This window comes from Musa acuminata, chromosome BXJ1-6 (genome assembly GCF_036884655.1).
Source record: "Musa acuminata AAA Group cultivar baxijiao chromosome BXJ1-6, Cavendish_Baxijiao_AAA, whole genome shotgun sequence".
Taxonomy (NCBI): domain Eukaryota; kingdom Viridiplantae; phylum Streptophyta; class Magnoliopsida; order Zingiberales; family Musaceae; genus Musa; species Musa acuminata.
Window position 1 is genome coordinate 12,267,866 of NC_088332.1, and position 21,028 is coordinate 12,288,893.

The 21,028-nt window shown below is 45.1% G+C and overlaps 4 protein-coding genes across 11 annotated transcripts; 1 reads left to right on the top strand and 3 right to left on the bottom strand.

Annotated features, from left to right (window-relative positions):
* Positions 1 to 305: 305 nt before the first annotated feature.
* LOC135676321 (mitochondrial uncoupling protein 2-like) lies at positions 306 to 6,360 on the top strand. Of its 3 annotated transcripts, none has more exons than XR_010514234.1 (9): positions 307 to 771; positions 1,439 to 1,657; positions 1,750 to 1,828; positions 2,004 to 2,137; positions 2,217 to 2,315; positions 2,415 to 2,519; positions 4,757 to 4,893; positions 5,479 to 5,553; positions 5,743 to 5,805. XR_010514234.1 is itself a non-coding variant. In XM_065187366.1 (9 exons), exons 1-9 carry the CDS (start codon positions 691 to 693, stop codon positions 6,159 to 6,161), a joined length of 915 nt encoding a protein of 304 aa, XP_065043438.1. In that variant the 5' UTR covers positions 311 to 690; the 3' UTR covers positions 6,162 to 6,360. The 3 variants fall into 3 exon arrangements, 2 of the variants coding, with proteins under 2 accessions (XP_065043439.1, XP_065043438.1); XM_065187366.1 differs by lacking the exon at positions 4,757 to 4,893 and adding an exon at positions 6,126 to 6,360 and having other exon boundaries at positions 311 to 771; positions 5,743 to 5,829; XM_065187367.1 differs by lacking the exons at positions 4,757 to 4,893; positions 5,479 to 5,553; positions 5,743 to 5,805 and adding an exon at positions 3,155 to 4,750 and having other exon boundaries at positions 306 to 771.
* Positions 6,361 to 7,137: 777 nt separating this feature from the next.
* Positions 7,138 to 9,828, bottom strand: LOC103987858 (OVARIAN TUMOR DOMAIN-containing deubiquitinating enzyme 3). Of its 2 annotated transcripts, none has more exons than XM_065187370.1 (8): positions 9,682 to 9,828; positions 9,499 to 9,610; positions 9,327 to 9,414; positions 8,858 to 8,921; positions 8,313 to 8,418; positions 8,180 to 8,234; positions 7,673 to 7,726; positions 7,138 to 7,529 (listed from the first exon to the last, which is right to left on the bottom strand). In XM_065187370.1, the coding sequence occupies exons 1-8, from the start codon at positions 9,710 to 9,712 to the stop codon at positions 7,386 to 7,388; spliced, it is 654 nt and encodes a 217-aa protein (XP_065043442.1). In that variant the 5' UTR covers positions 9,713 to 9,828; the 3' UTR covers positions 7,138 to 7,385. The 2 variants fall into 2 exon arrangements, with proteins under 2 accessions (XP_065043442.1, XP_009404571.1); XM_009406296.3 differs by having other exon boundaries at positions 9,327 to 9,417.
* Positions 9,829 to 10,975: 1,147 nt separating this feature from the next.
* Positions 10,976 to 13,801, bottom strand: LOC103987859 (protein GRAVITROPIC IN THE LIGHT 1). Of its 3 annotated transcripts, none has more exons than XM_018827065.2 (4): positions 13,371 to 13,801; positions 12,922 to 13,267; positions 12,121 to 12,756; positions 10,976 to 12,009 (listed from the first exon to the last, which is right to left on the bottom strand). In XM_018827065.2, exons 3-4 carry the CDS (start codon positions 12,716 to 12,718, stop codon positions 11,216 to 11,218), a joined length of 1,392 nt encoding a protein of 463 aa, XP_018682610.2. In that variant the 5' UTR covers positions 12,719 to 12,756; positions 12,922 to 13,267; positions 13,371 to 13,801; the 3' UTR covers positions 10,976 to 11,215. The 3 variants fall into 3 exon arrangements, with proteins under 3 accessions (XP_018682610.2, XP_018682608.2, XP_009404574.2); XM_018827063.2 differs by having other exon boundaries at positions 12,820 to 13,267; XM_009406299.3 differs by having other exon boundaries at positions 12,121 to 12,759; positions 12,820 to 13,267.
* Positions 13,802 to 15,297: 1,496 nt separating this feature from the next.
* LOC135676322 (protein OCTOPUS-like) lies at positions 15,298 to 19,248 on the bottom strand. 3 transcript variants are annotated; one of them, XR_010514235.1, is made up of 3 exons: positions 17,056 to 19,248; positions 16,864 to 16,932; positions 15,298 to 15,666 (listed from the first exon to the last, which is right to left on the bottom strand). XR_010514235.1 is itself a non-coding variant. In XM_065187372.1 (2 exons), exon 1 carries the CDS (start codon positions 19,022 to 19,024, stop codon positions 17,081 to 17,083), a length of 1,944 nt encoding a protein of 647 aa, XP_065043444.1. In that variant the 5' UTR covers positions 19,025 to 19,237; the 3' UTR covers positions 15,298 to 15,666; positions 17,056 to 17,080. The 3 variants fall into 3 exon arrangements, 2 of the variants coding, with proteins under 2 accessions (XP_065043444.1, XP_065043443.1); XM_065187372.1 differs by lacking the exon at positions 16,864 to 16,932 and having other exon boundaries at positions 17,056 to 19,237; XM_065187371.1 differs by lacking the exons at positions 15,298 to 15,666; positions 16,864 to 16,932 and adding an exon at positions 15,814 to 16,336.
* Positions 19,249 to 21,028: the final 1,780 nt, after the last annotated feature.

Sequence of the window (21,028 nt, forward strand, 5' to 3'; positions counted from 1 at the left end):
CTCTTTTAAGGGATAAGAAAGGTTTAAGATTGCACATGTAATCCTGAATATTCTACTTGTCAAAAAGGATGAGACAATCATATTCTACAATGTTGTAGGAGTATCATTTCATATCATATTGTTATAGAGGTTCTCGACGACTCGTGTAGTATCAAAACATGCCTTCCTATAGCATATTAGCAACAATGACATGAACCAAGTCGAGTTAACTTTGGTTTAATTCCATTCGGTCGGACCGAACTGTCGAAACTAAACCCAATCCAAACGTGTGCACGAGGAGGCGAAGCCGCATCGTCGCTTACGGTGTGGCCGCCCGCCGCACGTGCAGCCGACGGTAGCTGCGAAGTCAAAGTCGGAGCACCAAACATACAGCTTTAAGCTAACTTCTCGGCGCTAACGCTGGCGGTTGGGAACTCCATTTTCGTTAGCCAAGCATAAGAAAAATCGATCAGGAAATCAGTTTGCGTCTGTTTGATCCCCGTGAAAGAAGAGCGCGACGAGGTGAGAGGGATCGACCGATCCATTGTCGCCTCCGAACCCCATTGCCCCGGAGAGAAGTTGGGATCCTTCTCCGCTCTCTCTTCTTGTATTTACCTTCTCCGAGATCCCTAATCCGCCGTCCTTGGGCTACGTCAACACACTTTCTCCGATTTCCCCGGCAGCAGCAGATCGCGGTTCGCCGCCGCGGCCATGGTGGACCACGGCTCCAGGACCGATATCTCCTTCTACTGGCGGTTCGTGAGCAGCGCCATCGCCGCCTGCTTCGCCGAGGTCGGTTTACTTGGACTCCGATCGCCGCGTTGGCGGCATCCTGTTACTCGTCTGCTGCTTGTCCATTTCCCATTTCTCGATCTGGGACGTGTTCGATTCAAGATCGTAAAATTTTAGATGTTCGATTTCGTTCCCGTGCCGTCCATTTTGACCATTGGTGATTAGGTGCCCTTGCAAGTCGCAGCAAGTAAACCGACCATTTAGATGCTCGAAAGAAAAAGGAAATTGCTCTCGTTGGCTAGATAAAAGCTTTATGATAAGGCAGCAGTTTGAGCCGGAGATCTGATTTCGTTTATGTGAATAGTGTGGGATAGGATCTGTCTTTTGGTTCATATCTGCAAAATAGGACACTCGTCAAACACCTTGAGGGCATATTTAAAATGTCAAGGAGAAGTTGGACAATTTTGGGCGTAAAGGCTTATTAGGAACTCGGCCTTTTAGACTGTCATTTTCCGTAACATGGTATATATTGTCTTCGTAAACAAATTTTTAATTTGCATGTCCTCTCGTCTTCTTTTTGTTTCCTTACCACACGACACACTCGAACAAGCATCAGAATTCATTCGTATAATGTCCACGTTCTTTTTCCTATTAGACACTTTTTTATTTCCTTGCTTTGGAGGTAGATTCTTTCTCATACCGTATAATATGTGCTGATTTGATGCAGTTTTGCACCATTCCTTTGGACACTGCTAAAGTCAGGCTTCAGCTACAGAAAAAAGCGGCTGCCGGGGATGCAGTGGCAATACCTAAATACAGGGGAATGTTGGGCACCATAATAACAATATTTAGGGAGGAAGGTTTGACAGCACTATGGACAGGCCTCGTACCTGGGTTGCATCGTCAATGTCTCTTTGGTGGGTTGCGGATTGGGTTGTATGAGCCTGTAAGTTACAGTGCTTGTTCTAACTCAAAGCTCGGCAGTAGACTATCAAAATTGTCGGTTCAACTAATTTAACAGTTTGCCTATCTTGACAGGTCAAAGCCTTCTTGTTTGGCGATAGTTTTGTCGGAGATATTTCATTGATAAAGAAAATCCTTGCTGGGCTTATAACTGGTGAGTTTCATGGATAGTGTAAATGAAAACGATCGAATATAGTTTATTCAAGAGTTTGACGTTCTATCAATCTGATCTTTCATAATTGGGATCAGTGATTTCATTGTCTAAGATAGACTATGGCCAGTTTTTGCCTTTTTTTGTCATCATAACCTAGTTATTGCAATTCAATTAGGTGCCTTGGCAATTACTGTGGCCAATCCAACTGATCTTGTAAAGGTTCGCCTTCAATCCGAAGGCAAACTTCCACCGGGTGTGCCAAGACGTTATTTAGGAGCATTGGATGCTTATTTCAAAATAATCAGACAGGTCTATATTTCACAACTAACTGATCAAAAGTTTAAAGTGGATCATACTTCAAGTGAATTTGTCCAATTTTACAATTTAGGAAGGAATTGGGTCTTTATGGACTGGTCTTGGTCCCAATATTGCACGTAACGCGATTATAAATGCTGCTGAGCTAGCAAGCTATGATCATATAAAACAGGTTAGACCCTTTCCATCATATCGTATCAGTGGAGGCTTCTAGTTCTTTTATTTTTTTCCTTTTCATTCTTCTGTTATATGAGTCTTCTTTTGGGTGCAGACAATCTTGGAAATTCCTGGATTCACAGATGACATTTTCACTCATGTTTTAGCTGGTTTGGGTGCTGGATTCTTTGCTGTTTGTATTGGTTCTCCTGTTGATGTGGTATGTTTTTCTCAGAGTCAACTGCTATCCTTTTTTTAATCTAATATTTTTTTTGTTAGAAAATAAAACCAATCAAGGCGTAAAGTCATTTTTCTAATTTCAGTGACTGTTTGTAAAGAAATCATTTTTTTACTGTAAGTTGTAACTAATTGTTCTTTGTTATATGATATTATGATGCATTTTAGATATTTCCTCATATTACATATAGGTATGATTGGAAGACTGCTTGATTGCATATATAAGAATGCCTGTAACCTTTGTACGTCCATATCAATATTGTCACATAAAATTGCCAATTTGCAAAAATTGCTCTTGGCATCCATTATATTTTGCACTAACTTCTGTCGAAGATTATTGCAAGCTCATATTTGATAGGAAATTGATTCTTTTTAAAATGAAAGGCGTGAAGGGCTGTGATTCTACGACACCATGCAACGTATGGTGAATGCAGAATATGGAGGCATTTGTTTTATTATATTAATAAGTTTTTCCTCCACATATTAGATATATTCTTAGTTGCTGAGCTTTTGTTTCTCCCAAGTACTTAGGTGCCTATTCTATTATCTGAATTCATATTATTCAGGATTATCATTATTTGATTTTCCAATGTTATCTTATCCTATCATCATTCGCAGGATCAGGACCACTCTCAGGTAGTCGACATATAACCTCCAATTATCGTGCTTCTAAACTAGCAACACCGGTAAATAACATGGGCTTCACGAAGAACAGTTAGTTGTGCTTGAGGCACAATAGGGATACACGGGTCATGTTCATGCCCTAGAGTGAGGCCATTGGCTTTTACAAACAGGTCAGAACATAAGAAATAAAAAAACTTAAGCTACTACCTTGTTCTTCAGAGATTGGGTCAAATTATAGTGGATGGACATGACAGTTAAGAAGTGACATATGCTGATGCACTGTTAGACCACTCTGGGGTCTAATCTGTTTCAATTGCAGCATTTTCCTGCTAGATGGTCCTTGAAGAAGTGGTCTTAAGTCTGGCCATGGGTCTCATAGGAAGGGCTCTGCCAGCACAAATAGGATGGAAATTGCTGCTGGTTTAAAACCTTTAATCGGGAGCTGCTTTTGATCTCTTTCCATGGTTAATTTGAAAAGATTGGCTGGAGAAATATTTGCCAATTTGATGATTTGCTGGAGGTCCCACAACTCTGTATCCTTAAGCTACATCAATCACATTCGAATATCAGTGTCATGTCCTCAAAGTTCTTATGGATGACATACACAATCCTCATGTAGCCATGTGAGTACAAGTATGATGTTAGTACCCTTCAAGAGTGTTAGCATAGAGGGTGATGTCAAATTGTATTTCCTGGATGCAAAGAGAAATTCCTCACACTTACCATGGCACTTAAGTTTCTTGCCATTGCTCTCCATAAACCTTGCAATAAGTGTGAGGATATTCTTCTATGTTACTGGCCAGTGATGCTGAAGTTGGTAAAGCTGTGGGTGGATATGCTACCAACAGGAAGCTACAAGAATGCTGTACTCACAGATTTCGAGTGATACCATATAGGGTGCAATGAGATTTTGACATCTACTAGACACTTTGATTGTCAGTTTCAGAATTCCATCAGGTTCTTTTACCTCTCAAGTTTAACCAGGCTTTCTACCTTGTTGTCATCGGTCACACTATGAAATTGATAGACTAGCACTTGGGTGCCGGATTCCACTTCTTATTGCAGTGGGAATGGAAGCCCCCCAGAGTCCATCTCTTATGGTAGTGGGTGCACAAGCCCTTTGCCTATTCTCGACCAACTGCGGAATTGTGACAGCTTGCATAGGTTTTGAAATTCTGAGGATGCAGGAGATGTGGTTGATCTAGCTAAGGATGCCAAACTTGATGAAGGTGTCAACCTAGTTCATGCTGCTGAACCTTGACCAACCAAATGATGGAGATGGGGTCATGTAACTTGAGGTTAAAAACCAAATGTCAAGTTTAATAGGGCAGCTTCTTCATGACTCATACTTCCTCGAAACATCAACCAATATAGCAGAATTAGCTGTAAGGACTTGTGTTTAAGGTTGATTTCAAGCATCCAATGACTGCACTAATGAGAGTTCCTAGAAAAGGTCTGAAAGTATAACTTTAAAGGCTTGTAAGCATGTGTATATGTGGAGAACAACTTTGGAGTTATCCTTGTTGCACTTATTTCTCTCACTTGTTCTCTATGATGGTTGGCCTTTAGATATAGCTCCCCTACTGATCCATACAGGTATGGTGGCAGCTGGGCTAGCTGGTCCTCTCTTCTGTTCCTACTTCAAGTAGGAGTTTTGGCCAACCCTTCCCGCTCCAAGTAGGTGTAATGGCTGCCTACTTCTTCGACCAGCCAACATAATACCACTCCTACTTGTAAGTATGAGTATCTTCAATTTCTCTAGGTTTCCTGTTCTCCATTTTACTTTGACTGAGCAAATTGTGTTCAGTTTAATTCAAATTATTATACTTATCAATTCTGATTTATCTCTTATTTCTTAATTCGTTCCAGTCCATAACAGTGTGAGAATCCTTTTACTTGCCACTCCACTTGGGCACTGATATGGTGGTCCCCTCGAGATGATGTCCTAGGTTTCTAGGCACCTTTCTTTTAGAAGTGTTGCTTGTTGTTTTGACTACTGATGCAATGTGTCAATTTTGAGCAATGATCTGACAACAGTGTATATCTGGTGAAGCCCAAACTTAATAGTTTGACAAATCTCACGCTAATTGTCAGCTAAAAGACACAACAGTCCTCTATCTAGGTCTGTGACAATTGTGCTTGATAATGTAAAATATATTTTGACATTTTACAATAGACAGGTACACTATAGGGTTGCTTTAATCTTGTCATTCTATGCCAACAGTGTGAGCAAGATTTGCAATTGGTAACATTCTCAATAGATTGCTGCATCTTACCTTCTAAATTCTCCAGCTGAATATAGACATTGCTTTTTTCAGGTCAAGTCGAGAATGATGGGAGATTCATCCTATAAAAGCACACTTGATTGCTTCATCAAGACACTGAAAAATGAAGTATGTTGAAGTTTTTTAGCTTTATTTTGTATTTCTACTTGCTTAGAAACGTGAAAAATGTTCGGAAAAAAATCACCTGAGATGGCAATATGCATCACTTAATGTTGTTATCTTTGGGATCTGCCCGAATTGGAACTGAATACAATGTGTGGTTGACTTGAACTAAAAAAGGGAGATTTTTGTTTGCAGGGACCTTTAGCTCTTTATAAGGGCTTCATTCCAAATTTTGTTCGGCTTGGATCATGGAATGTGATAATGTTCCTGACACTGGAGCAGGTAAACTCTAATTCATATAATCACAATTTATTAACTTCCTCTTGCAGTTCTTACAAGTGCAACATTAGGGAACCTCTTGCCCTAAGACTATGATATAGCTAATTGGACTTAAGTAGCATAGCAGTAGCTTCTGAACAGCCATGTGAACTTAAAAATTCCAAATAGCCAAACATAGGTAGCCCCTTGTGAGTGCTTGTACCTTCCCTCAAGTATGAGTGGTACTCAGTTCTGTCGATGATAATATTCTGTGATATTTCTTTGATAATTTTACTTACTTTTGTGTCTCTGATGGACAGGTCAAAATGTTTTTTATAAGAGAAGTGCCTCTTTGATATCGTAAATCAAGATATCCAAATTTCCTGTCACGGTTCGTATCTCTCTGGTAGAATGTACGTCTCTCATTTGATTTATGAGTTGAGTTCTCGCCTTCTTTTAATTAATCGAGGTTCTTATGGTTCCAGTATTTGTCTTAGAATCATGTATCCTTGACTCGTTTGATCTTATTGAATCTGACCTTCTTTTAATTATTTTATCTGAACAAACTCTTGCCGTCTTAGTGGTTCTGCAGAAATGGTTTCAACCGTGTTGGATCCTCAGTCATGCTAGTGTTAGATGCAACGATTTCAATCTATGTTCATCTCGCTTGCAACCTACGTCCTTCTCAATTTTGCCATCTGGTTTACCAGTGCAGTATTAGTTCTTCTGTGCTAGTTCTTGCCATGATCTCACGCATAGGATTTGCTCCTCCAGTCGCATGTAATGAATGTCTCGTAGGTCTCGTGCAGAAATCTCTCCCGTGAACTTGAATCCAGGAAACGGGGCAATTTACTTTTAAAAAAACCCCTATTAATTGATTTTTTTAAATGATTGTTCTTCTCTTTATATATATATATATCCGATTCGATCTTCTCCACCTTGGATCGCTGTTTCTCCCCTTATTTCTTTCCTCTCTATTATTGCAGATGGATGCCTCTGCCAATCTCTTCTACTACAGAGGGTAATTATCCGATAAAAAAAATTAGTATGACCTTTTCTAGATAAATTATTCTATAAAGAAATGCGTATCTAAAGTTGCTTCTTTTGGAATGCTTCAATGTTAACTATTTATATTTTCATATGTGAAACAAAAATCAAACGAAAATGTTGTAAAATAATTATTTAAATAGTTAAATTAACAAATTGGAAATTGCGTACTACTGTAAGTAAAGGTGGGGGCAGATATGGAATAATAAGGAATTAAGGTTCTCCTCGAACGAGACACTGCCACAGGTAAAACCGTTCTTTTCACATTGCTGGCAAATATAAGAATGATTGCAAAACCATTCTTCTCATGTATTTATAATATATACGCTGATAATATCGGATTCATCATGCTCGTTTCACATTACCGACAGGGATTTGTTCAGATTATTTTGGGGCGACCGGCCCACACTACTTACACCAGTAAATGTCAACACTGAAGCACTTACTCCAGTAAATGTCAACTCGATCAACAACAAAAAGAAATAACTTAATGCATTGCATGTTTCCAGAAAAGAAGAGTAAATTCTGCACTGTCAAACCAATAAATCATAGTGATTCCTACCACTGAATAACAATCTGACGGGAGCCCTCTGCTTTCCGTTTCTCAACTTCTTGCCAAACTCCGATCCGTACTGCGTTATAGGAATAAATCCGTTGCCCCATGTGCCATGGGTATGCTGTTGATAAACAACATTCTTCAGTGGTATGATTTTGCAGAACAGCCACATTATCAGCAAAAAGAGAAAGCTTGCCATTTGTATATCCAACATGCTATGAAAGTTTACCAAATAGTAAATCTAAAACCAATTAATAAACTTACTTCATGTTCAGGTATGTAGACGATGATCGGTTGCTGGCACAATTTTGACAACACCTGAAGTGGATCTCACAGTTAGGTGCACTTTAAAACATTCAAAGTGCTATGTTTTAGTCGATCTGATTCTTATATCAATGAAATCTTATAATCTTTACGACGTAGAAAGAAAATAATATTTTAGTCAAAATGACAAATAAACAAGAAGAGATACAAGCAAAAGAAAAGTACAATTTCATGGGAGCAATGCTGCTTCAAAATGGATATCAATTGGTATAATCTCGACTCGTTTAACAAACACCATTTATCATCAACAGGTTATCGAACTAGTAGAGTATATTTACATAAATAATGTCAACAAATATTCTGGAATTGAGTGTTTAGAATGACATAACTTCCTATACAACATGGATTAAATATGCTTATATATATATATATATATATATATGGTTGTGTGCCCATGTGCTCATATTTATGTTAAACTAACAATTTAAAGCATGCCAAAAGCTTTACCAACAATTCTGACTCGCCTCCCCAAAAATCAGATCGTTCAATGCGCTGGCAGTATCTGCAATAACAATGTTGAGAATAAACAATGAATTTCTTAACATTGAAAATAACAAAATCCATACACACATCAACTCACCGTTTCAAAGACTCGTCCACAGTGATTGCTATTAGTGCTTCCTCATACTGAGGTCGCTCAGTTTCACCGTCACAGATGACTTCTTTGACAGCCATCCGTAAGTCATCTGGATAATTCAAGATGTCAGTATATCTAAGAAGACAAGGAAGACACTATCACACTTTTCTTTGCACAGATCGAGGCTGTACCGATCTATGAAGGGCATCAAGGCAATGCTGAAAACAAACAAAAACAAGGATGAAGAATGGCACAAGCAAATGAATCATGAATCAAGATTTATGTAGCAACTATATCACATTCAACTGGCATGGCCGTCATCTCACATGTCAATCGCATCAATTTCTGAAAAAATGAAAGCTATAATATGGGTGACTATCAAATTCTTGAATCCTCAGCCACTGCACAATCTTAAGCACCATAGATCCATGGAAATTTGCATATAGACATAGTTATATCCAAGGACAAGATCATATGAGTGTAGTAATTCTCATGATAAAATGGCAAGGTTATGGAACGACAAAAGCAAGGAAATTTCTCCTGGTTACCTGCATCATCCGTCTCTTGCCTTGGGTTAAGTACCAATCCTTTGTTATTTGCCATTCCCTTGACCTACAAGAATAAATGATTTAAGATCAATTATAACTTTTATGTGAGTGAAAAGATGGATAGACATGCAAGCATTCAGCTACAACTCAATCAGGGATGAAGCTTGCAACAGTCGAAGTAAAGGTCCATATAAATGAATGGAAGTACCACAGAATTAAGCCAATCCACAGTTTTAGAAATTGTTTCTTGCTTTATGGCCTAAGATGCAGAAAAGTAACATGAATTATCACACTCCTATCACAAAATTTATCATGTTTTCAACAAATTGAGATAACATATAGCAGACATCAAAGATGCATAAATGAATAATTACCATATGAGAAATCCCATGAGACGCTAATGGTTGATAAAAGTAATGTACTTTGCAACAATGATAAAGGAAATAAACAAAAGAAGAAGGAATCGCACCAGTGCACGGAACATGCAGCGGCCGTCACCCTTTACTTTCTGAACAGTGTAATGCTCCACCTTCTTCGTCGCCGGTAAATCCCCCGCCCTCCTTGATTTGAAGACATTTTCACCCATAAAGCCGAAAGATAACCAGAAAAAAACAAGGACTTCGGCGGGAACAAAAACGTACAAGGAGGAGCCGATCCTAGCGAAGAACCGAACGCCGGTGGGAGCCAGAGCAGCCGGCGGCTGGAGGAGCTCGAAGCAGGCGGTTCCATCTTTTAGCTGCCCCAGTAAGACCTCTGCAGCCCAGCAAGAACAAATTTTTAAGAAAACCCTAATCACCAGAAGGAGAAAAGAAAGCGTAACGCACCGTTCGAAGGACGATTGCGGCGGTTCGCCATGGAACCCTTAGTGGATGGTGGAACTCACGACGACGATGGCGGTGTGCTCGAGCCGATCCACAGTCGCGTCTCTTGTCAAGAAGTCAATGGCCAAGAGGCTGCGTTGGGCCGCGAGCGGCCCGGCAAACATATCAGCGCTCTATGTCGGAAACTAGGGATTTTGACATGTGCTTTCTTTTAACAAAAGTATAAATGTTTGTATATTTCAATAAACGTTGGAAAGCCAAATAAATTGAAATGTATGGAGACGAAGAACGATAGACAAATTATAGAGGTTACTATTTACAAATTCCTTTTCATTATTTTATAATTTTATTTTAATTTTTTTCTTAATATTTTAAATTATTATTTTATAAATAAATATAAATACTCCATTTTTAATTCTCTCATTTCTCCTTTATTATTTTTTTTATGACGATGAGCGATACGCCGAGTGATGATGAGGGAATGAAATAAAAAGTTTTGGAGAAGAAAAATAAAAGAAAATCAATGATCCTTGGGTTATAAATAATATAATAATATTTTATTTATTTTAAAAAATATTAATAATAAAAAAGGGAAGGTGAATAATAAAATTCTTAAATTATTACTAAAAAGGAAGGGTAAACTACGGAGACATATGCGAACAATTGCCAAAAAGAAAAAGAAACAAGAAGAAGTAAAGAGGGGAAAACATGTATCGTGCTCAGTACCAATTTTAAAGGAAATGAAGAAGGAATCTACCGGTGCCCGGATCATGCAACGCCCGTCGTCTGTAACCTTCTGAACCGCGTAATGCTCCACCAACAGACAGACGCCCGGCGAACCTTGAATTCAAGACATCATGCCCACCCATAAGACCGGAGTCAGTCCCAGGGACCTAAAACAAAAGCAGATTCACAACGAGACGCAACAAGGACTTGGGGAGAAACAGAAACGTACAGGAATGGCTTGACCCTAGCGACGAACCGAGGGCCGGCGGGATCCGGAGGCGGGAGGAGCTCGAAGCGGGCGCTTCCATCTCTCAGTTGCACGAGGATAACCTCTGGAACCCAACGAGATCAGAGCTTTCAGAAGAAGGAAACCCCAATCGATCAGAGAAAAGGGAGATTCACCGTTTGACGGGCGTTTGAGGCCGATCGCCATTGGAACACTGGCTCGGCGAGGGCGGTTAAGGGGACGAGGGGATGATCCAGTCTGTTATAAGGCCGCGCCCGATGCCATGATGTCAATGGTTAATCCACGTGGACTTTTGTCATGTATATTAATCTTTTATGGTCAGTCTTCTACAAACATAAATCCTCTGTATACTCTTATAAACATTGACGACTTAATTAAGTTACATCAACGACTCACCAACATTATTATGACCTTTTTACCCCCATAATTCACTAGTTTAAATGGGAAAGACAGAGATAGAAGAGAAAAGACGGCTTATTAGATGAAAGATGGAAACGGGCATTGCCACGAAGATGAAGACTGCTTTTGGCGGATTGGTCCGCTCTTGTCCGATCACCCATTACGTCACTGAGGCTGTGCTCTTGGGGTGAGGTAGACCCTGGCACGGACCACCGATCCGTTGCCGAGCCTGAAGCCCCGCCCGACCGGGAAGTCCACCACCGAGGCGGGCGGCACGCGACCGCCGGTGAACCGGGCCACGCTCTCCATGTAGTTTGGGTGGAACTCCGCCCCCCTGCTCGCCTCGAAGTGGGCCGGTGCCGGGTCCAGCGCGAACGCCAGTAGGTGGAGCAGCCACACCGCCTTGGCCAGCCGGAGGAACTCCCCGTAGAACGCCGTCCGTGGGTGCGCCCCCGCCAGCACCTGCTGCCTCTGCTCCGACCCGCCGTCGAACAGCGACTCCCCCATCTTGTCGTGCACGACGGCCAGGTACTTGCTGGCGGCGAACCGCCCGAAGGGACATCCCGGGAGGATACCCAGCAACTGCTCCGGCTCCATCCCCCGCATGTCCTGGAACTGGGTGAAGCAGTCGCGCCGGAACTCCGCCGGATTGATCAGTGAGCTCAGCGATCCCTCCAGGTAGAACGTCTCGTTCTCGAATCCTTGGAACAGCTTGCCGTTCACGTACGCCTCCAGGGCGTACTTGGCATGGCGGGCTTCCAGGTTGGGAATGGCCGGAGCGCGATCCTTGGCCGCCCCGTCGCTGCCGCCTCCTTCGATGATGGACCGGAAGACGGCGGCGACGTCCCAGCCGGCGGAGCGCATAAGGGAGAGAAGGTGGGATGTGAAGGTCTTGGACGCCGACTTCACTTGCTCCATGTACGCCTCGAACAGCTCCGGCGAGGGCGTGCCGGGCGCCCCTGCTCAAAATGCCCTTTCATTAGACGATGAAATGCGCAAATGAAGCGTTCTCGGAGCACGTCTTGATTGTATCAGAAACAGATGAAGGTAGGTAGTCTATTACTACTGACCGAGGACGGTGATGCGTCCGACCCTCTTGCCGGAATGGAGCCGTCCTTTCCTTCCCAACCCACCGAGCGTGGCGCTCCGCAACTTCTCGTTGAGGCTGTCCACCTCCGCATTCTTCGCGCTCAGTTGTCTTTTCAGATCTTCGATCGTCGCCTCGTACGGAGCTACTGCATCCCTCAACGGCGCCGCCGGTGGGCCGGCGGAAGAGGGGCTGAAGCAGCCCCGCCGGAACCGATCCCTCAGCCTCCCCAGCTTCCGTAGCTCCGCCACCACTACCGCATCCGCCACCCGTAGCTTGTCCGGGTCCCACGGGCTGTGCGCCTCCTGAACGCCCACGTACGCTCGCTTCACCGCGGAGGCCGCGTCGAACACCTCGTCGATGAAGCTCTCCATCTCCCTGATCTTGCCCTTGTGAGAAGCCCCAGGGGTCGCGGACGCGCTGTGACCTTCCTCATCCCAGATCCCAACACCCTTCTCCTCCTTCTCCTCCTCCTCGAAGTCACCGTCTTCGAACGCGTGACCTCCGGGAAGATGATGGCTGAGAGGGGAGGAGGCGGCTCGCTGAAGCAGATGACCGATGGTTATGACCTTGTTCGCCATGTCCCTTCTCCCTCCTCTGACAGGCCTCCTGGGTCTACCTGCTGCAGCATCGACAATAATAATAACCACAAAGCTAAGAGACTACGACAAGCACGACGCACCTTTCTACCACCACATTTCAATTTCCTATCATTTCCAAGAGGAAACATTTCTTCGTCTGGCGTCACAAAGAGAAGATGACAGCTGAGCTATCAACAGGTTACCATCACGGAGGAGAAAGCTCTCTTCCTGGATGAAAAGGATGTGTTGAAGCGTTAGGAAGCAGATCTATCACCAGAAGTCTCGCGAGATCTTGTCCGAAGCACAACTACGGTCCTCTTCGTCGCTTGCATCCCAACTGTTCACCGCCTGGTTTGGGGTTGGCCTCGTACTTATCGAGTCTCGCAAACGTCGACTCCGTAACCCGTACCCGTGAACGTTCGGGGTTGGCCCGCCGCCTCATAAAGGCGGCGGGCGTTGGTCATTAATGCGACGCCGTGATCCGTCAGTCTTCTCGCCGATCAGACCTCGCGACCTGCCCATTCTTTTTGGCTGTGCTTTGCAATCATCCTACGGTACGTATCATATACGATGCGATACGATTTGTGCGTGATTACGCTTGGATTAACTGCTACTATAATCTAAAAAAGAAAAAAAGGACTGCTATTATAACCTCAGTGGTGGACGGTTTGGATGCGCTGTTGCTGTTGATCTGGTCGAGTTAATCCACCTCGCCGCGTCCGATCGACGCAACTATTGGTCTCGGTTGGCTCTCGATCTGGGTGAAGGTGCTCCACCTGGGCTTCCGATCCGTGGTCACCGGCATGCCGAGGATGGAGAGGGCAGCCACAGTCGTACGGTTCGGGGTAGCGGAGGCCGCCATCGCCGGATCGAAGGTGATGATCTCCATAAGCGTGGTTCCGGAGGCCATTGTGTGGGAGGAGGATTAGGGTTTTGGGCGAGCGGCGATGCGGGGGATCGCCTGACGCATCTTCTTCTTAAAGATGGCGAGGAGGAGAGCACCGATGCTTGCCCGACGCTCGACGAAAGGCGGCCTTCCCGATGGCTAGCCGTTCGCTCGAAGTTTCTGAATCCAACAACCCATTACAAATAATATAAGATGTAAATACCAAAACTAATAACGACGAGAAAAGTTACGCCAACGACGACGCCATCGGTTCGCTTTAGAATTAGGACCGCATCGACATTAGATGGTTGGATCGAGCCAATCGTCCACCCGGAAATGGCCAGACCGGACAAGGGGCGAAAATAAATCCGACCCGTTATCTATCTACTTGTTATCTCTACATTTTAATATATCATACATTATTGCATATTGATATGTTTTTATAGATCGTAACTAATCATAAATTGGCTATATCCATATTGGACATGAGAGATTTGATATGTGGATATATGACCGTCACAACATTAATCACATATCCATATTGGATATATTATCAGATATAGTCGGATCCATATATATATATATATATATATGACATATTATGGATTATCTTGCACTATCTCGATCTCCGTCATGTCAGCCCAAGTACAAGGACTCGAGAGGAAGAGACAGGGCAATGACAGAAGCTCTGTCAGAAATCCGGGACATCAATTGTCCTCTCCCCACGTCGTCCGATGTCACGTCGACCAGTTCGACCGTAGCAATGACCACTCCTAAAAGTCCGAGACGACACCGCATGGTGCCTTCTCATGTATCCTGGGCGACGGACGTCCGAAGGTATGTTCGCCGCCGAAGGGGTTGGTGCTGACAAAGGTCACGTGCGACCGACCTCCCAGGACCTACAATAAGAACCCCTCGCTAGCATCTGACGAGGGGCATCGGAAAAACACGATAACCCTACTCACTTAAGCTTTGGAGGGGTCAAAATCAGGATCACCCCATCTCGACCCAAGCCCGTGTGCAATAATTCGAGGCATAATAAAGGTGGACGGGTTCACGAAAGTAGAGCGTCCACACCAAATCCAAGCACGACCCGAACAGGCAAGACCTTCGTCCCCAAGACGCTCCAGGATACCGCTAGTCGAACCGAGTCGTGCTGACACCTCAGCCACGATGTAAAGGTTCACTAACAATATATATATCTAGCTAGTGTGGATGAAGATACATCAAATACCATGTCACATTTGGCGGATAACTAAAGAAAGCAAAAATCTATTGTATGGATAAGATAACTAAATAATTTGGTGTTCGATGAACAATTAATTGTTCTTTTTACACTTGTAATTTTATTTGTATTCGATAAATAATTGATTCATACGGTCTTTGAGTTTATTCTCATGCACCCCATGGGTTGTTTGGTGATTGCAGTGTTCTTATCACCGAGTGAGAACCCCAAGCAATTTATGCACTCGACATAACAACGTGAACTGCTTAAGATACATAGAGACTGCAAGAACAAGAGAATTATTGACAAGGCCTGGGAATTTATGGGTAAGAACAACACAAATAATCTCCAGGGTAGAGTTAGTGCAGTCACCTTTCTTCTCCAACGAGTGTTTCACGCTGTGTCCTGTTTGCTTGCTTGCAGACTCAGGTATCGTTTCATGCTGTGCAAATGACATGGAGGAAAAGATAGGAAAAGGACTGACACTCAAATTAGGCTGCCATTATAAATCTTTTGATCTGATCAACCCAGAATTAGTAGTTTTCAGCTGGATTTGAGGCGGTATCACCGGCTCCTGGGTAAAATGTGGCAAGGTCTAGAAGCAAAGTGAAATCTGAATCCCCCTGATTCATGATTCATCAAGTTCGCATACTTGAGCTTTTTGTCATTCCCAGTCCCCATATATATGAGCATAATGTAACATGGCCTCAGCATCAAGCTGACTTCGATTTACCGAAAAAAATGTTATTACACTTTCGCAGTGAGGGTCCATGAACCAAGAAGAAAAGAAAATAATCCCAGAGTGATGACCACATTTTCTGCTCTGAACAGGATCACCTGCATAAACAAAATGAAAGCAGACAATCATGGTGTTAGGCATCTGACCAAGTATCAAATCATCTTTTGCCGCAGATAGTAACATGTAATCTCTTACTAATAAATAGATAAACAGGAGCTCTAGCCATTTCGGAAGCATTAACAACGGAATGAAATGACCATAAATTTCATTCACAGGTTAAAATCTCAAGCTACTAAACAGGTCATTTGGTTTCGTTCTAAGATTAGCATGACAGGCAGCCTAATGTCACATGCTTTGATCCTTCAGAGTTGGTTCAACTTTTCATAGTGTCCTGTTGTAGCTCTGATGTCACAACAACCGGTCCTCACTTCGCCGGTCGGCTGCCTCTGAAGTCGTATCGAGCTGTCTTTGCTCCTCAAAACCTCCTTTCAACTGTCTTCATCAATCTTTCGGGTGGACCAGCATAAAGAGCATCCGAAGAGAAAGAGCTAGGCAAATTACATGATTGAGAAAGATGGCTAAACAGACTGAATTGATCTGAAGTGACCAGACTGCTGGGGCCAGCATCATGTTGGAGGAGAACATGTGCAGGGCATATTACAGCAAATGTTCATTTCCTGATAGCCCTAAGCACAATTGGACTGATTATTGATTCCCCTCCACAGCATAAATCAGTAAACTCATTTGGCCACGCAACAAATGTCTCACCTAATCCAATGTCAAAAAGTGTAAGTGCTAACAGACACTTTGGGGATGGAGAATTAATTAGCAAACAATTATCTTTGCTAATACTGTACTTCCATATGGTATATACAAGCACCCGAACATTGCAACTTCAACCCAAGCAAATTAATGAGTTGAGATCAACAACACGAAATGATACATACTGTTAGCAATGGTTTCGTAAGTATTGGTAAAACTACAATCGAGGAATAACACTCTGCCAGAATGAGGAAGCCTGATGCACATTTTAGAGTACAAGCGGAAATATGTATATCATTAATATGTATATCATTCAAGTTGTCTTGAAAAAACAGATAGCAGACTGGATATACATATGGCAAGCATCATATTTAGATTCGACTAAAATATTGGACCACATAGTCTGCATGGATGAACCCTGTGGTGAACTTATTAAGCATGTTAAGAAGATGCAGAAAAGCGACAACAGGGGGCATACAACAAAACAGCTGCAAGTAAAAGTTAGTAGCATATTGGTAGGTTTGACCAACTACCATTGCTAATAAGTTGATCTCACTGGTTAGTGTAGGTTCCATAATGATCAGATGTTATTCTCCAACAATCTGTAAGTTGATCACAATTTAAAGTGGGTTAGGCGAAGGCAATTATTGTTGAAGCACAAAAAACAGCATTGTTCCAACAATCTCCAGCAGAATAAGACACAGATTTAACAGAAGAATAGGAACCTGATAGAAGGAAGGAAGAATCAGCTCAATGCAATCCAAGCATGCTCCTTGTGAAGTATTGGGAAGGTATCTGTCTCCCGCTCGCTGAAACTCCAGTCCTCCGGCTATTTCGCATCGGCGTCAAGTAAAACCGCAGCATGCCATTGTCTACATGGTTTGGAGAATACCTAGCACTTCTGTTCCTCTCCAAACCAAATTCATCTCTCCTGTTCTTATGATTGCCATTGGGCTTTGTACTGCTGTTCTTCGTGCCCCCAAACCCGGCACTGCCACTGAAAGAGCTCCTGAAGCTCACACTGCTATTACTCCGGAGAATCTTGCTACTAAAGCTCTTGGATCCTAGCTCCGGCCAGGTCTCCGACAAGGATCGCTCGACCATATTGGTTTCTCCTCTGCCACTGTTTCTTCGCTGAATAAAACCCCATATATTCCATGCTTTGCTCCACCTCCTGGACTTTTTGGCAGCAGCACCTCTGTGAGGATCCCTGAAAGCCGACTCGAAGCTGCCCGAGTAATCGTCCCTCAGAGAATTCGAGCTCCAGTCTTTCACATCCCGGTCAAGCAAGGTGTCATGGTGAAAGTGTAAGAAGTCCATTCCATTTGCAGGGGATACCTTCCCGTTGGAGACCGGCTTAGGCTCACTGGTCTCGACAGGCTGCTCCCTGACGGAGCTGGAGCGGTCGAGGCTTCGCCTCCGCCGACTGGAGGAGTCCAAGTAGTAGTCTCGAGTCTGCGTGGACCCCCCTGGGATCGCGGCGTCCTCCTCGACGGGGATCAGGTAGTCTGACCGTTGGACGGCAGGGGCGGGGGCGTCCTCGACGACGGAGAGCATGGGAGGGAGCCGAGGGAGCACGGATCGGCCTCCAAACAGGTACCCGTCCCAAGACGCCCTCGGCTCGTCCCACGAGAACCTGGGGTCATCGAAGGACATCCGACCGGCGTCCAGAGAGAAGCGCGGGTCTGTGTCGCAGGATCTCCGGCCGGAGGCATCCACGGCGACCTCCGACTGCGTGTCGCGGAACCGCCGGGATGTCTTGGCTGGCTTCTCCGCCGGCATTGCGGCGTCGCCGCCTTGCTTCTTCAGCTTCTGTCTTCTCCCCCACTTCTGGAGCTTTTTGCTGAACACGGAGGCCGCGAGCCAGAAGCTGCTGGCGATTTCCTTGAGGTCCTTGGACGGCGGTTTCTTTGCCTGCTGCTGGGAGTCGCGATCTATGTGGTCCTTCATCGGCTTCAGTTCCGCCTTCTTCTCCTCAGCCCCCTCCTGCCTTTCCTCAGTTATCTCCCCCGAGGATCCGACCACCAGGATGACAGGGTCAACAGGCCTGATCTCGTCGCCGCCGTCGTCGACCTCCTCTTCGCGGGTTTCGGGGACGGGAGGGGCGACGGAGGGACCCGAATGGCCTTGGTTCCGGCACACCACATCGTTTGCTACCCCAGCAGACGCCGCGGCGACGGTGGAGGTCGAGGCGCTTTGAGGCCCCCTGTGGCGGTCGTCCTCGTGGAAGAGGGACCACAGCGTGCTGCGGCCGCGGACGTCGCAGGACCTGCGCTGGGGCTCGAAGGCGGCGGCGGGGGGTCGCTGGGCAGAGAACCCGTCGCCGGCCCCGCCCCCGCCCCCGCCGCCGCCGCGGCCAAAGGAGAAGGACTTGGACCGGCGGAGGAATGAGGGGCCCGCGGAAGGGGCGGCACCAGCGGTCACCTTGCAAAACACGGATCGGAGGGCGGAGGTGGACTTGCGGCCGGAAGCAGCAGTGGGGGTCTCGAGGCCAGCGAGGCGCTCGCGGAGGCAAGATGCGCAGAAGCCAGTGACGGTCTCGCCCGGGTGGAGGTCGCAAGTGGAGGAAGGCGCCCGGCGCTGGGCCTGCAGAGGCGGATGGAGTTGCCGCTGCTGTTGGTGATGGTGGCTCTCCATGTCGACCATCATGGAAGCGTCGCGACTGGTCCAGTCCCCCGCAATGAACGAAGCCATCTCTCTCTCTCCCCCGCGCCCCCCACCCCCCCACCCCCGCTTTCCCAGTTCGCTCGCTAGCAGTCTTCTCTCGGTGTCGTCTCGACTCGCGTAGAGCTTAGAGGGGGGGAAGGAAATAGCGAGGAAGGAATCGTCGTTGCTCAACGAGGGGGAGAGAGAGGGAGATGTCAGTAAAGTGGATACAAAAGAGACGAGGAAATGTGAGAAATAGGATTCCACGAGAGAAAAAGCAGCGAAAGCAATCACTCACACCCCTCGTTTCACTTTATGCCTCTCTGCTTTCTTCTTTCACATAGTTGATATATTTGTTTGGTTGTGTACTTGGCGTCCGGTGCTTAGTGGAAAAGCAAAGCTTGTTGTTAGTCGATCGATGCATGGCGTAAATAATGCAGACACCAAAGAAAATATTGTACCAAACGAGCACTTTTTGACATGTGGGGGCAATGAGATGGAAGAGACAAATGTTGACACAAGCCAACATAAAACTGGAGGCATTGTGTGACGAGACATGGCTTAACTTACCATAAACATGGGAGATTTAAGGTGTGGGGGCGGAGTGGGTGTCAGACGAACCAGATGGGTGATTCCTGGCTCACGGAACTCACATGAGCCAAGTAAGTTCTGCTGCTGCTGTGGTGTGAGAGGACCGTTCTGCTCTTGGATGAATGGTGTCGAACATGAGAGGATCGCAATCATCGGCGATGGCGATTACTGCTGTGCTCTTCTTATCCGTCTATTACGTGCACCGTTTTGCTGTGGAGTACTACTGTTTGCTACAGGGGGAAGGTTTCAGTGGGCAGTACGTAGCGACAGTGATCGAGCAACCCTCCCTAATTCTTTAACCTTTTTTTTTCTTCTGCTCGGTGAAGATTCGGGTCGTGGATCCAACTAGTTTGCCTCTGAAGCCATTTGACATGTGGTTGGAGAAGAACTTTGCCTTGGTATGGGTTTACTAAAACAATGCACGCAGCTCCTGCGGCAGTTCTTTATCCATTAAGAAGGGAACAAAAAGGGCACTTCGTCTCTCTTTAATTGAGAGGCAGGCAGAAGCTACCGATGTGAGCTTGTCGTTTTCTTCACTCGGTATTGGTAATGTTAGGTTAATGTTTTCACAAGGCCAAAAGGCTTGATGTTTGGCTGTGTTACTTTGGGAAATAGAAGTTGTAGAATGATACAAGAGTGTCGCACTGCAACAAAAGAAAACAAAAGAGTATGGGTGAGAGAGGCTCGGTGACGAGTCATGAGCACCGGGGATGGATGGCATCTGGTCTTTAGCTGAAGGGCATCGAAAGGGTCCTCGGGATTTGTCATGATCATGGGCCGATGAGATCGCTAATCTTGACATTTTGGCAAAGCTAAGCTTTTCAATGGTTAAGGGAAGGGAAAAAGGAAGGCAGTGCAAGCTGGTAGGACGCACCTCAAACACGCACAAGGGATAAGCTCATGATTACCACCATGTGAGACTCTCCATCGTGTTGATGCTACCGGCTGCTAGCTTTCGAACCTAACCCTAAGCCTTGGTCGAGGGAACAAAGCATGGAAGCTCACACGGCAAAGGGGGCGGGTAAACCTTCTTTAAACCTTCTTGGGGATCCGCAATATTCCAGCGAGATCTTAGGCCTGGCACTGCTGATTGATGGAGAGGGGGCCTGCATGGCGCAGGGGGGAGCTCCTTGGAGTTCACAAAGGAGGGTCCCATGGACTGAGAAGATGGAGATAAAGCTTGATTGGACTGCATGGAAATCATCACTGCTGGGGCCCAAAGGCATTTGAATTGGGAAAAGGAGCAATGACAAACCCTGCTTTTTATGCTTTTCTCTGTGGGCATGCCTGATGAGCTGCATCTCTTCCTGCTGGCAAAAAAGCTACCAAAAGGAAAGAGAACCTGTGAAGAATAAAGAATCATCTACCCCCTTCACCACAACACAGCCAACCCACTGTCCGTCTACCCCTTGGAAGAAGAAGAGTGAGGAAGAAAAGAGGCATGACTAATATCAATGATAT